The sequence below is a fragment of the Ambystoma mexicanum genome, chromosome 2p (genome assembly GCF_040938575.1).
Source record: "Ambystoma mexicanum isolate Mex_15411 chromosome 2p, UKY_AmexF1_1, whole genome shotgun sequence".
Classification (NCBI taxonomy): domain Eukaryota; kingdom Metazoa; phylum Chordata; class Amphibia; order Caudata; family Ambystomatidae; genus Ambystoma; species Ambystoma mexicanum.
The window spans coordinates 1,182,852,539-1,182,865,399 of NC_090923.1; the positions used below are offsets into that span (position 1 = coordinate 1,182,852,539).

Genomic DNA, 12,861 nt, shown 5'->3' on the forward strand with positions numbered 1-12,861 from the left:
GACTCCAAGGGCCCTGGCCGTCTCAGTATCCGCCTTGATGGCCTGAAGGGAATCGTCCACTGTCTTCCCAAACAGGTTGTTCCCGTCGAAGGGCATGTCCAGGACTCTGGTCTGGACGTCCGGCCGAAAGTCCGTAGCTTTGAGCCATCCACGACGTCGAAGGCAAACGCCGTTGCCCAGCTGGCGGAACCCAGTGTCGGCGATGTCCGTCGCCACGGTGATGGCGTGGTCCGACGCCACCTCACCTTCCTGCAGGATCTCAAGGGCCTCCGCCCTCTTGTCGTCCGGCAGAAAATCCAGCAGGGGAGCTATCTTGTACCAGAGCTCCCTGTCGTAGCGGGCCACGATAGCCAAGGCGTTGGCCGCTTTAATCGTCGTCGCTGCCGACGAGATGACTCTACGTCCCATAGCATCCAATTTCTTTCCCTCGCCGTCCGGCGGGGAAGTCGATGTGGAGGCCGCACCCCCCCCCGCTTTCTTCCTGGCTGCCGCGGAGACGACGGAGTCCGGGGTAGGCTGCGCCCGGAGGCATAGGGGGGCCGTGTCCGGGACCCGGTACTTTTTCTCGTACCGGTCTCTTCTAGCTGGCGTCGTGGAAGGGTTCTTGAGGAGGGAAAGGCCCTCATCCCAAATGTCGTCCAACAGAGGCACTGCGAGGACCGTCTTCCTCTTGGCCTCGCGCCGCTGATAAAGGAAGCCTTCCTTTTTCTTCTCCTCAGGGCAGAGTTGGAAAAGCTCGGACGCCCTGGAGATCATGGAGTGGAAAGATCCGATCTCGTCGGGCGGAGAAGCCCTGGTGGGAGGCGACGACGGAAAATCCTCGTCGTATGCCTCGTCGTCCGTACCCGTCGCTGCCGTGTCAGTCCCCGTATCATCCCCTCGGGTGGACGGGGAGGAGGGCTGGACGGGGCGCGATGGTTGAAAAGGAGGTGGTGGATGGATCCTTCTTTTCTTGGTAGGGGGAACACCAGAAGGTCCCGGTTCTGGATCCCCCGACGGGAGAGGTTCCTCCGTCGGTAACGGTAGCCTCGTCCTTATCTCGGAGCATAAGGACTGTATGGCCAACAAAATGGCCGCCGAGTTGTCTTGCGGCGCTGGCAGAGGGGATTCCGACGGGCGAGCAGGGGCCCCGTCGGTATCCTCGACGATGTCGTCGTCGTCACCTGCGTCGGGGTCCATTCCGACGGGCTGGCCTTCTTCCACGCCTAGGCCGTGGCTTAAGACCTCGATCAGCTCCTCTTCTGAGGTTGAGGCCGAATCTACGACGACGCCCTGCCCCCCCTTCTTCCCCACGGAGGGTTTCACGGGGGTCCTATCGATGGGCACAAAGGAAGACTCCCTCCGAGGAGGCAGGGAGATTCTGGGCCCTGAGGTCGCCACCACTGGTGTAGCCACCACAGGCTGAGCCAGGGCCGCCGCGACCGTTTCGATAGAGGGCTTGGTCGGATGGATCAAGGCCTTCACCACCTTAGGTGCGCTCACCGCCTTATCCTTGAGGGAGGGGGCACTGCCACGCTCCTCCTCTGCCTTAGAGCTCGACCGGGGCCTCTCCAGGAGCTTCGCCGGGTGCTCGGCCTTCCTCTTACCCGACCCAGAGCGTTGGCTCGTGGTTGATGGTGCCGGGGAGGGTGCGCCCTGCCTGGCGCCCGTAGAGCCCGACCGTTCGGCGCTCCCGGTGCCAGCGGACTCGCGGTGCTTGGCCTTATGTTGGGCCCCCGTCGCCGGGGCGCCCTCAAAGGTCTTAGAAGACCGCTCGGATTTCTTCTTCTTCTCGCCAGACGGGCTCTTACCCTCCAGCCAGTTGGCGAGACGTTGATGGCGGTCCTTCATGGTCCGTTCCGACATGTTGCCGCAAAACGCACAGTCCTTCTCCACGTGCGTCTTGTCCTCATGAAGGCAGTAAAGGCAGAAAGAGTGTTCGTCCTCCTTGAAGACGTTCTGCAGCTGGCATCCAGGGCAGACCCTGAACAGCTTTCCGGGCGTCGAGCTTCCCTTCTCCTGGGCCATCTCCGAGACCGGGCCTGAGAAGCTTCTGGAGTCCTCCGAAGCGTAGCTCGACGAAATCTTCACCCTTGAGGGGCACAGATGAATCCGACACGGGTCCCCGTTGATCGGATGTAGGATCGGTGGAGCTTGAGGCTCTTTTGACCGAAAGAATCGAAGTTTTTTTTTTTGTGAAAAAGCGCGAAAAAAAAGCACTAACGCTCGCCGCTCGGATAGAGCAATAGCACGAGGATCCCAACACATGAACGTGCGGTAAAAATCTGAAGATGGCTGCCAGAGGCGGTGCTTAGGTAGAGGGCAGTCATTGGCTGTGGTCAGTGTGACGCAGAGACCAGTGATTGGTTATCACTACGAAAGACAGATCAGAAACGAAACTGATACTGGTTTTTTCTTTACTGAGGATTCCCAGCCTGACGACGGGGAATATTCATGAGCATGTGAATCCATGCCAGACCCCATGCTGGAGAAACGGAGTTACTGATCCTAGGTTCAGAGACGGCCATAAAAAAACTCAACCCTAGCTATGCCTCCTTCAACATGGACAATGACGTCATCAAAGTGATGCCCGCAGACAAAATATTAGGCTTTTACCTGGACTCTGCACTTAACCTTAAAAAGCAAGTCAACTCATTAGCATCATCAACAGCATATACATGCAAACTGATACGAGCCTGCAGGCCATTTCTCTCTGAAACTAACTGTATTACCCTGGCCAATGCCCTAATAATATCCAGATTGGATTACTGTAATGCCCTGTACGCAGGAGCCAATAAGTACATTATTGACAAATTGCAGACTTCAAAACAATGCCCTTAGAGCAGCTCTAAATATCCCTAAGAGAGCACATCTCTACATTTAGAAGAGATGTCCACTGGCTTAAGGTCAACGACAGGATCCTCCTTAAAACACTCTCACGTCCAAATGCCTGAATAATGCACCTCCACCTTATCTTGTAGAAAGAATAAACAAGAGACTCACTGCCCGGCCCATGAGATCTGCCAACGCTTACACCTTAGAGATTCCAGATTTAAACGTACCATAGCAGGCGGCTCCAGCTTCCCCGTCATAGCCGCTCAATCTTGGAATGCACTCCCACTCGATCTCATAACAGACCAAACCTATTCCAGATTTAGACGGAAAGTCCTCACCTGGATACATACCAATGACTCCTAAGCCCTTCTCGCCCCGCGCTTATACCACGACTGCACTTGCTACCCAATGCTCGTTAGGCCTTACCGTTCTCAATGTATGTGCTTCTTTTGTACCATTCAACTGTAAACATGTAATACCTTTTTGTGACCACTAGTCCCTGCATTCTATGTGGCAGTAACACTGTATTTCTTGTATGTACGTATCTACTCTGTAACTAAGCTTTAAGTATACTTGTAACGTCGCGCCCAGCTACCTGAGGGTTTGGTGCACTTTATCAAATAAATAAACAAACTGTCCACAGCAGAAGCCCCTCCGGATAAAGATTGTAAAAACGTTATGTGTTCAGTAAACAAATCACTGCCTCTGCGGCCTATTCTACTAGTATTGCAAACAGTACAACTCTTCTGGCAAGCAACAGCGATGGCCAATGGGGCCTATGGCTTAGGGCAGACAGGTTACCCACAGCATATTTAAAAATATTCTAGACTCTGCTGAGACTGCTGGATGCACTCTATCCCAGTGGACTTTACTTAAGAGACAGGCCTGGTTGAAGAACTCCGGCCTCTCTCATTAAACCAGTCGAGGACTCCAACCTTTTCAGGAAAGTTGTCGATGATGCCCTGGAGACTGCCAAGAAGCAGCAAGAAAACGCTGAAATCACTCAGCCACATCACGGCCAAGCCCTTCCACCAACGTGGAGGCTCTAACTCCTGCCGTTCCCTTCATGGACAATCTTTTTCTCGGTTTCCCCATGGACAATATGGCTCAAGAAGTACACCCTGGTCCTCCGGCTAAGGCTCTACCAGTAACAGCCAGTATCAAGAAAGAGGTCCTTGTAGAGGCAAGGGTAAAGGCAGGAACTCTACTCCTAGAGGCTCCCCGGCCTCCACCTCAAAGTGACTCGTCGATTCGGGTCCCCTCCCACACCTCCCCGGTTGGGGGTCGCTTGTCATTCATTCATGCCTGGGAGGGGATCACATCAGACCAGTGGCTGTTAAAGTCCATTACCCACGACTACTGCATCGAGTTTCACTGACCACCTCGATACCACTCACCGAAAAGCAGACGCCTGTCGCCAGAACATCTGTGCATCCTGCTGGAAGAGGTTCCGCGATATTGCTGTGTCTGACTTAGTACATTTCCTCATCTTGACGTAACTTATAGTGTGCTTATGCCAAATTGACGTTTCACGGAATTTACACCAAAAATTGGCATAGTTATCAAGTCGGCCCCATAGATCTGGTCAGCCTTTCCAGAGGCAATACTGAAAATGTGACCATCGGTCTGAATAATTCTCTAAATACATTTGTTCAACAAGTGACTGGCTGTGTTTCCTACCCCAAGCTTAAGCATAAGTAGGCATGGTGGGCAAGAGACTAAGTGGAGATGGGCACGCAACTGACTGTCTAAAACATACCGGCAATAAGTAGGTTGGCACATGCCATTACTGAGACCACCTCATTCCTTCATGCTTCTTTGAGAGCAGCCCAGCAGTGTGTCGTTCTCTTTCCTGTATGCATGTTGTTTTCAGTGCCACACTTAAATGTTTGTGACTGGAATACATCAGGGCACTTGTGAAGGAAACAAACCAGAAGCAGATAAGAACAGATGAGATATTCCAGGGGGCAGTTGTCCTGCTACTCCAAGAACCACATTTTTCCTATGCCTGATGAAGATTATGAAATCTTGAACATAAAGGACTTTTAGCCTAACTAAGGTATCATCCTGTTGTCTTTTTTGGAGCAACTATATATGTGCGAAGGAAACCAAACAGAAGAATCAAACAGATACAACATTCCAGAGGTGAATCCTTGAGCTGCCCTGCTGTTCCAAAGGCCTCATTCTTTCTTATGCCTGATGACATCATTCGAAAATTAAGAAAGAACCACCCCCTGGATCCAAGGGTCTTTACCTTGGAGAAAATAGTTGTTGAAATCATTATTATATTTGGTTTTGAATACTTTTTCTTATCATTCAGAAAAAGACATTTCCTTGCACCCTTTGTTTTGTTTTAGTGGCAGAGACAGGATAAGAACTTTTGGACACAAGGACGGCTTTTCAGTTATCAACTTCCTGACATAGATTGATCCTTAGTTTTGAATTTTAGGAAGGGGAATTCCTCTTAGAATAGGGCCAGTTAGGCAATTTCCAAACCCGTTTTGATTCAATAAATGTCTTTACTTGAGAATATGAATCCCCTTGTGTCTGTCATTTCTGACCCCTCACATCTACTACAGACCACAATATATCACAAACCTACAGACCGGCCCATTTATTTGAAGAGTGACAGCTTCCAGCGAGCACACACAAGGCATGCCACAATATTCAGCCAGGCAATAAGGTACAACCGAATACGTTCAGACACAAGGGACCAGGATAACAACATACATGCTTTGAGATCGGACTTCCTGAACCACGGATTGAACTGCAGGATTGTGGACAGAGATCAACCAGGCAACAAGGATCCCCTGCAGCAACCTCCTGGAATATAGAGCAAAAGGGGCAGACAAAACGGGTGCCACTGGTCGTCACATACAATCCAGAGTTGGAATCGCTCCGCAAGATTGCTGAAGAATTGCAAACTAACTAGGACAAGGATGGACGACTGTGTGAGGGTTTTCCCTGCAATGCCATTCCTTGCTTTCAGACAGCCAGCAAATCTCAAATAAATCACGATAAGTCACACAAAATGTAACAAAGCCGTGCAATGACAAAAGATGCCTGACCTATTTACATATCTACAGTTCAGAAACAATCAAGATACCCGACACAGGGCAGGATTACAAAAAAACCAGGAAATTTCACATGTGCATCCAGCAATGTTGTGTATCAGATTATGTGTTTGAAATGTCCCCTGCAGGGTTACTATGCTGGGGAAACTGGCCAGCAACTTCATAAGCAGATAAATTTGCACAGACAAAACATTTAAGTCACAAAGTAAGGAGACGACCTTCGGTCTGCACTTTTTGGAACCAAATCGCACCCTGGATGACTAAAATTGTAGTGCTGAAAGGAAACTTTAGGACATAAAATGTGCAAAAATATATGAATACAAATGCATTGTGGCTTCATGAGTCACTATGCTGATTAACAAATTCCCATTCTTTGCACCAGAGGTCAAAATAGATGGACCTGTTTTTTCCTATAACATTTTCTATGGTTCTTTACTGACAATTAACCCAAACCCCATCTGCTTCTCTGATGCAATGTTATGTTGCTGCACTCACTCCTGACCAAGCCCTACCAGCTCTTTAAAAGCCCTGCCCCGTAATCTTCCCAGCTTCCCTTAATCCTCGTACAGAGCCATCAAAAGTCTCAACAAACCACCGCTATTCCCTATCGAACAAGTGTGCTCCAAAGTCTATTCCTGGTCATCTTATCAAAAGCCATGGAGAGGTCGATGGATGCCGCATAAGTACAACCATTCGCCCATTCCATGCCAAAACTTGCAGTGCCTTCACCATTAAACCATTAAGGTTAGTAGTGTGTCCTTTACGAAAACAGTCTGAAATGGGCTCAATCGACCAGTTGCCACAGCCCATTCTTCTACACAAGCTTCCCAAAGGCTGGTTAGTGCTCCTGTTCCATGCCAAACAGTGTTTATCCCCTCCCCCGACCCAGATGTAGACAAGCACACAACGCAGCAGTATCCTTTTCACACCAACCTTCACAAGCCAAAGAACCAAAATATGGTCCCCCCCTCCTTATTGCCCTTCTGGGAGGATACTGAAAATGTGACCAATAGACTGAACCATTTTCCAAATACAAGCCTCCAACAAGTGACTGGCTACCTTTCCTATCCCAAGCATGCTGGGCAAAAGGCTTAGTGGAGATGGACATACACATGACTAGGTCTAAAACAAACTGGTCTTCAGTAGGAGTGCACATACTATGACTGACAACCCCATTCCGTTTTCAGTGCTCCACTTAAATCTTTGGGACTGCAATGCGTGGGGGGCGACTTCTGAAGGCTAAGGCTCCTTGTGAAGGAAACCAATCAGAAGCAGACACGAACAGATATTCCAGGTGAATCCATGAGCTGCCCTGCTATTCCAAAAGCCTCATTCTTTTCCTATGCCTGATGAGGTCATTTAAAAATTACGAATGCTTGCAAATAAATGACTTTGTTAACATAATTAAGGTATCACCTGATTTTCTTTTTTGGAGCAACATGTATACAAAGTTATTGCATGCCATTATGTACACGTTCAGTTTTAGTATACCAAAAAAGCGCAGGCTAACTGCAACGATATGGTTCATGAGCGATGAAGCCCAATTCTATTTATATCGTTACATAGGGGAAAAATAAATTCTCTGTAGCGTAAGACCTCGTCCATGAAGTTCAAATATTGATAAGTAACTGATCTAACCAGATCTGAACGCTCCATACCCAAATTGGTGTTTTATGGACTACCTCATGTAAAAGTAAGAATGTTGAAACATCTACTATCTAATCTGGTTAGATCAGTTGCTTGTCAATATTTGGTGAACTTCATGGATGGGATGTACTTGTTAGCTAAAGAGGATTTCATTCATTTACACAAATGACAGGCAGCCTGATGTAAACAGCACCTAGACCGAGATTCTACTCATCGGCACACCCACTCCATCCTTCCCTGCAGCTCTCTGGCTGGCCTCTCTCAGCCCTCTTCCTGCTCCTGCCTGCAAGGCAAAAAACCTCGGGGTCATCTTCGACTCCACACTCTCCTTCTCTCCTCACATATCTGACGTCTCTAAGAAGTCACACTACCAGCTGCACCTCCTCAGAGGTATCCTTCCTTTCCTCTCCTTCCCCCAGAAGCTCACAGTCTCCAGAGCCCTGGTTCTCTCTAAGCTGGACTACTGTAACAGCCTCTATCTAAATATGCCTGCCTCTACGCTCCGCCCTCTGCAACTCAACCAGAACAGGATCGCGAGACTTGTCCTTGGCCTCAAGCCCAGGGACCGTATCTCTCCAGGACTGGAATCTCTACACTGGCTTCCAGTGGCTGCGAGGATTAAGTTCAAAGCCCTCCGCATTGTACACAAGGCCTTCTGGGGCCTGGGGCCAAAATACCTTCAACTCTCTTCCTAAATATCTTCCTTCTTGAGCTCTTCGCTCATCCGCCTCCAACTCCCTCAGGGTCAGCCGCTTCTCCAAGCAACGAGTTGGGGGTAGATCTCTCTCCGCGGCAGGGGCCACCCTCTGGAACAGCCTTCCTGCCTCCCTGAAACTTGAGGAGAACCATCTCCGGTTCCAGAAGCACCTCAAAACTTTCCTCTTTGCTTCTGCTTTCTCTCCCCCTCTCCCCTGCTAAATTCCGGACTGAAATTGTGCTGAATCTGCAACTGGGCCACTCTCACCGATCTCGGTCCTTGGCCCAGCCACTCTCCCCTTGCACTGCCTACCCGGCAACCCCTGCACTGCGGGACTGTCTCTGTATCCCTACAGCCCCCCCCCTTCCCAGCACTTGTTTGCACTTACCTTGCACTTGCCACCAGCTGGCCCTTATTTATCTTGTTATTCTACTACCCCTGTACTGCACTTTCCCCTCTCCCTTTCCCCTTGCACTTTTCCCTTCCCCTCTACCCATGCACGCGCGATCTGAAGGACACCTGGCCTAGTAGGATCATTGTCTGTCTTCCCTTTGTTCAACCTCCCTGCCTCGTCGCGCCTTGAAACACTTGTGTATAGGCGCGTTACAAATTTCATATCATATCACCTTGACTTGAAAAGGAACCGAATGAAGGATGATTACCTGCTTCCATGATGAATCGTGTCACTCTAAAATGTATTTTTGTCTGGCTGGATACTTTGTCCATGTTGCTTTGATGGCTCTTCCATGAGCTTTGCCTGGAACTGGCTTCGATGTCCATTTCAACTCCAGTGCTCATCTTCTTGCTCTACAAAAAATAAAGAGTTATGGAAAAGACTGTTTCCACACATGCCAGGCTCAAGTATAACAATAAAATATTGATGGTTTTCCATCCAGGTGTCCCCTCTGTACTTAACGTATCCCCCCAATAAAACACCCTTCGAAAGAAACTAAGTACGTATTCAAAGTTGCCGTATCTATGGCAACAAAAAAATTGTTGGGGTCAAACCAATGACAATCCTAAACTATCCACTTAAGCATTTAACACCAAGGCACAACACAGAATACCTTGGCTATCACACATACAAGAAAGGGTTCTACGTTATTTCGGCAAATGATTTTACATCGTGGGACTTTTCATCGCCAGCCTTTCATCGCCAAAATTATTTTTTATTTAAGGGGGGCTTCGCCCCCCCAAACACCCCTTACTTAAATAATCATACCCCAAACCGCACCAAACACCCCCCCCCCATAAAAAAGTTTTTAAAAAGTTTTTGGCGATGAAAGGGTTGGCGATGAAAAGTCCCACGATGTAAAATCATTAATAACGTAGAACCCTTTCTTGTATGTGTGATAGCCAAGGTATTCTGTGTTGTGCCTTGGTGTTAAATGTAAAATCATTCGACGAAATGCATGTATACCCAAGAAAGGAACCCCTAGATGTACTCTGTGGGCAGCATCGGGCATCTGAATTTCCAATTCCCAAATAACTGTTCACATATTAGTGCCCCACCCAAATAGACCCCACACAGAAAGAGGTTGTGGGATATACAAAATCATACATTTTTTTTTTACAGAAGAATGATGCATATCAAGACAACAAATTATGATATTTGTCTCGAGAGGCTACCTTAGCCTAGGAACCATAGAACCATCACATGGTAACTTTTACAAGAACTATGCCAACAACCTAAACTACTACCAGGCGGATATATTTTAACTTGCAAGGCACTAGCCAACCATAAACAATCACTTGTCACTGCAATTTTACACCTAGACAAACAACATTTCTTAAATCGCCAAGAGTCAATTATCATGATGGCGTGTGGTGGTGCAATTTCTGAGCCCCACTACTACTGAACTATTATAACCCACATTATCCAGGAGGCAATACCATCTTACTTTGAAAAAAGGACCCTACTGCTGTGATAAACATCAGTTTGGACCATGCATATCCAAAGTTGGACGTTTCTGCCCAAGTCAGATTCAATGATTCCGGCATTACATTCATTACTTAAGATTCATAAAGATCGAACCGACCCTCCAGGTCTAAACTCATTTTTTTTTAATATTGAGAGGGACTTCTCAAAGTCTTGGAGCTTTTCTTCGGTGACTTACTGGGTGTGATCATTTAAAGCTCACAATGAATGTTCACTGTCAGATAGTCTTTCTGGATCTGAGCATCATATAGCATAAACCGCCTTTTCTGAAAGTTTGTTTACAAAACCTACCTCATAATCGTCTACTCAATTTTCAAACTTTCCACCAACCATGTTTTCGGTATGAACTCTGATTCGGCAAGTTTATCTGGATAAGAATGAATGTACAGAGCCCTTACATATTTTTTTAAATGCACAACTACTTACTATGTGAAAAGTTAAGAGCAGGGGCTACCTCACTTGCTCCACTAATAGTACAGAAGAGAGCTAGAACTCAAGTGTACCTAAAAAGAAAACAGGGAAAATAAAACACTGGTGCGTTACAAACTTTTCAGAAGGGTTCGGAAGGCATGCATTACTTACCGTAAAAACATTTCTGATGATTGCATCTGCTTAGATTCACATGCGCTGCATATAGTCTGACATCCAGTGGTCACAGCAGAGTATTGCATCTTGTCTTTCGAGGATCGAAAGGGGGCATAGGCGTGTCTGTAACACTACCCCTATCGTGACTTGTAGTGTACCCAAAATCCCTCATGCGCCGAGGTCCCTCCGATTGTATTTTTTCTGCCATGAGGGAGCCTATGACTAGCATGAGTGAGTGCAGAAAGAGAGAAATTACTAAGACGTCTATGTTCCTTCCATCCGAGAGGGGAGGAAGGGATGGGCGCATTTGAATATAAGCAGATACAGTCATCAGAAATGCTTTTACGGTAAGTAATGCATGTCTTCTGATGCTTGTTAATCTGCTTAGACTAGCGAGCAGTACCCAGAGTTGGAGGTGGGATGTTAGAAGGAACGGTAGTGAAAAGATGTCTTAGTACTGCCTGTCCCACCTGAGAATCAGACCTAGAATGAGTGTCTAGGCAAAAGTGTTTTGTAAAGGGGTGTACAGAACTCCAGGTTGCAGCTTTGCAAATGGACTCTAGGGGAACATTTGCAATCAATGCTATGGAAGCCCCAGTGCCTCGAGTAGAATGTGCTCTAGGCTTGAAGGGCAGCTCTCTCTTAGCAAGAGAGAAACAGAGTGTGATGCATTTGACAATCTCTTTAGAGATAGGGTTTCCCACTCTACCTGCTGCCACTGAAACGAAAAACTGGTTTGTTTTTCTTAGTGGTCGAGTTCTTTCCCATGTAAAACATGACTGCTCTGCGTACATCCAGTGTGTGCAGGCTTCTTTCTCCCATGTTTGAGGGGTTCTGAAAGAACGTTGGTAGTTTTATGGATTGGTTCACATGGAACTTTGAAATTAATTTAGGCACAAACCTAGGGTGAGTAAACTATTACAAAGGCGTCTAGAACTGAGAGCGCTTGTAGTTCACGGACTCTCCTAATGGAAGTAATGGCTATTAAAAAGGCAGTTGTGTAGGTGAGATCTTTGAGACTTGCCGTATGCATGGGCTCGAAAGGAGACCCCATAAGCCTGGTCTCATCCGGGAGCTGGATTAGAAATGGGAGGGGGAATTCTCTTTACTCCTTCCATGAAAGCCTTAATAACTGGTATCTTCCACCACAACACCTTCTGTTGTGATGTAGTCTATGCTGAAAGAGCAGCTAAGTGAACCTTTAGAGAGTTAAGGACCAGGCCTGAGTCAAGTAAATGAGTCGGGTACAAAACAATATGTGTAGGAGAGCAGTCAACAGGGTTGATGCTCTTAGAGTTGCACCAAATGACAAAAATGCTTCCACTTACTGGAATAGCAATATTGAGTGTTAGGTTTTCTTGCCTCCCTGAGTATGTCCATACATCTCTGAGGGAGTTGTAGGGGCCCAAACTCTGACTTCAGGAGCCAGTCCGCTAAATTCAATGTCTGCGGGCATGGGTGAAGTGTCTCTCCTTTGTCTTGTGGCAACATGTTGTACGGGCAAGACAGTTTCATCAGAGGAGATATAGACATTCCCATCAGATGAGTGAACCAGGGTTGGCGGGCGCACATGGGGGCCACCAATATCATTGTGACTGGTTCCTGGTGCATCTTGTGCACTATATTGTTGAGAAGCCGAGTCGGGGGGAAAAGCGACAACCACTAGATCGTCCCATTGTCCGCTGGTCTGACACAACTGGCTATTGAGCCACTCCTGCATTGGACGCATGTGCAAGCGCGCGTGAGGAAACAAATAAATACATGACGCCATCATTCCTAACAGTCGCTTAGCCTTGCGTACAGTCACCCGACGACTGGCTACATCTTGAGGGATTTGAAACAGCATGTTTTGGACCCTCTCATTGGAGGGGAAGACGAGGCCGTCCTTTGTTCGAATTAGAGCCCCTAGGAACTGCTTGACCTGACTGGGGTCTAGGCTGGATTTCTTCTAGTTGATTGAGAATCCCAGACTGAATAAAGGATCTATTGTTCTCTGGGTATTCGACAGACAGGTTTCGTAAGAGTCCCCCGTATTGAGCCAGTCGTCGAAGTAAGGATAAACCGGGATGGATTTTCTGCACAGGTGTGCTGCTGCCACTGCTAGT

General features: G+C 47.7%; 1 protein-coding gene across 4 annotated transcripts in view; it reads right to left on the reverse strand.

Moving 5' to 3' along the window:
* The window catches only part of LOC138567301 (cyclin-Q-like), a 518,793-nt gene that overhangs the window by 129,909 nt on the left and 376,023 nt on the right, over positions 1–12,861 (reverse strand). For all 4 annotated transcript variants that reach the window (XM_069645366.1, XM_069645370.1, XM_069645369.1 and 1 more), the window contains one exon: positions 8,895–9,039. In XM_069645366.1, coding sequence (XP_069501467.1) covers positions 8,895–9,030 — 136 coding nt within the window. In that variant the 5' untranslated portion in view covers positions 9,031–9,039. The remainder of the gene's footprint in view (positions 1–8,894; positions 9,040–12,861) is intronic.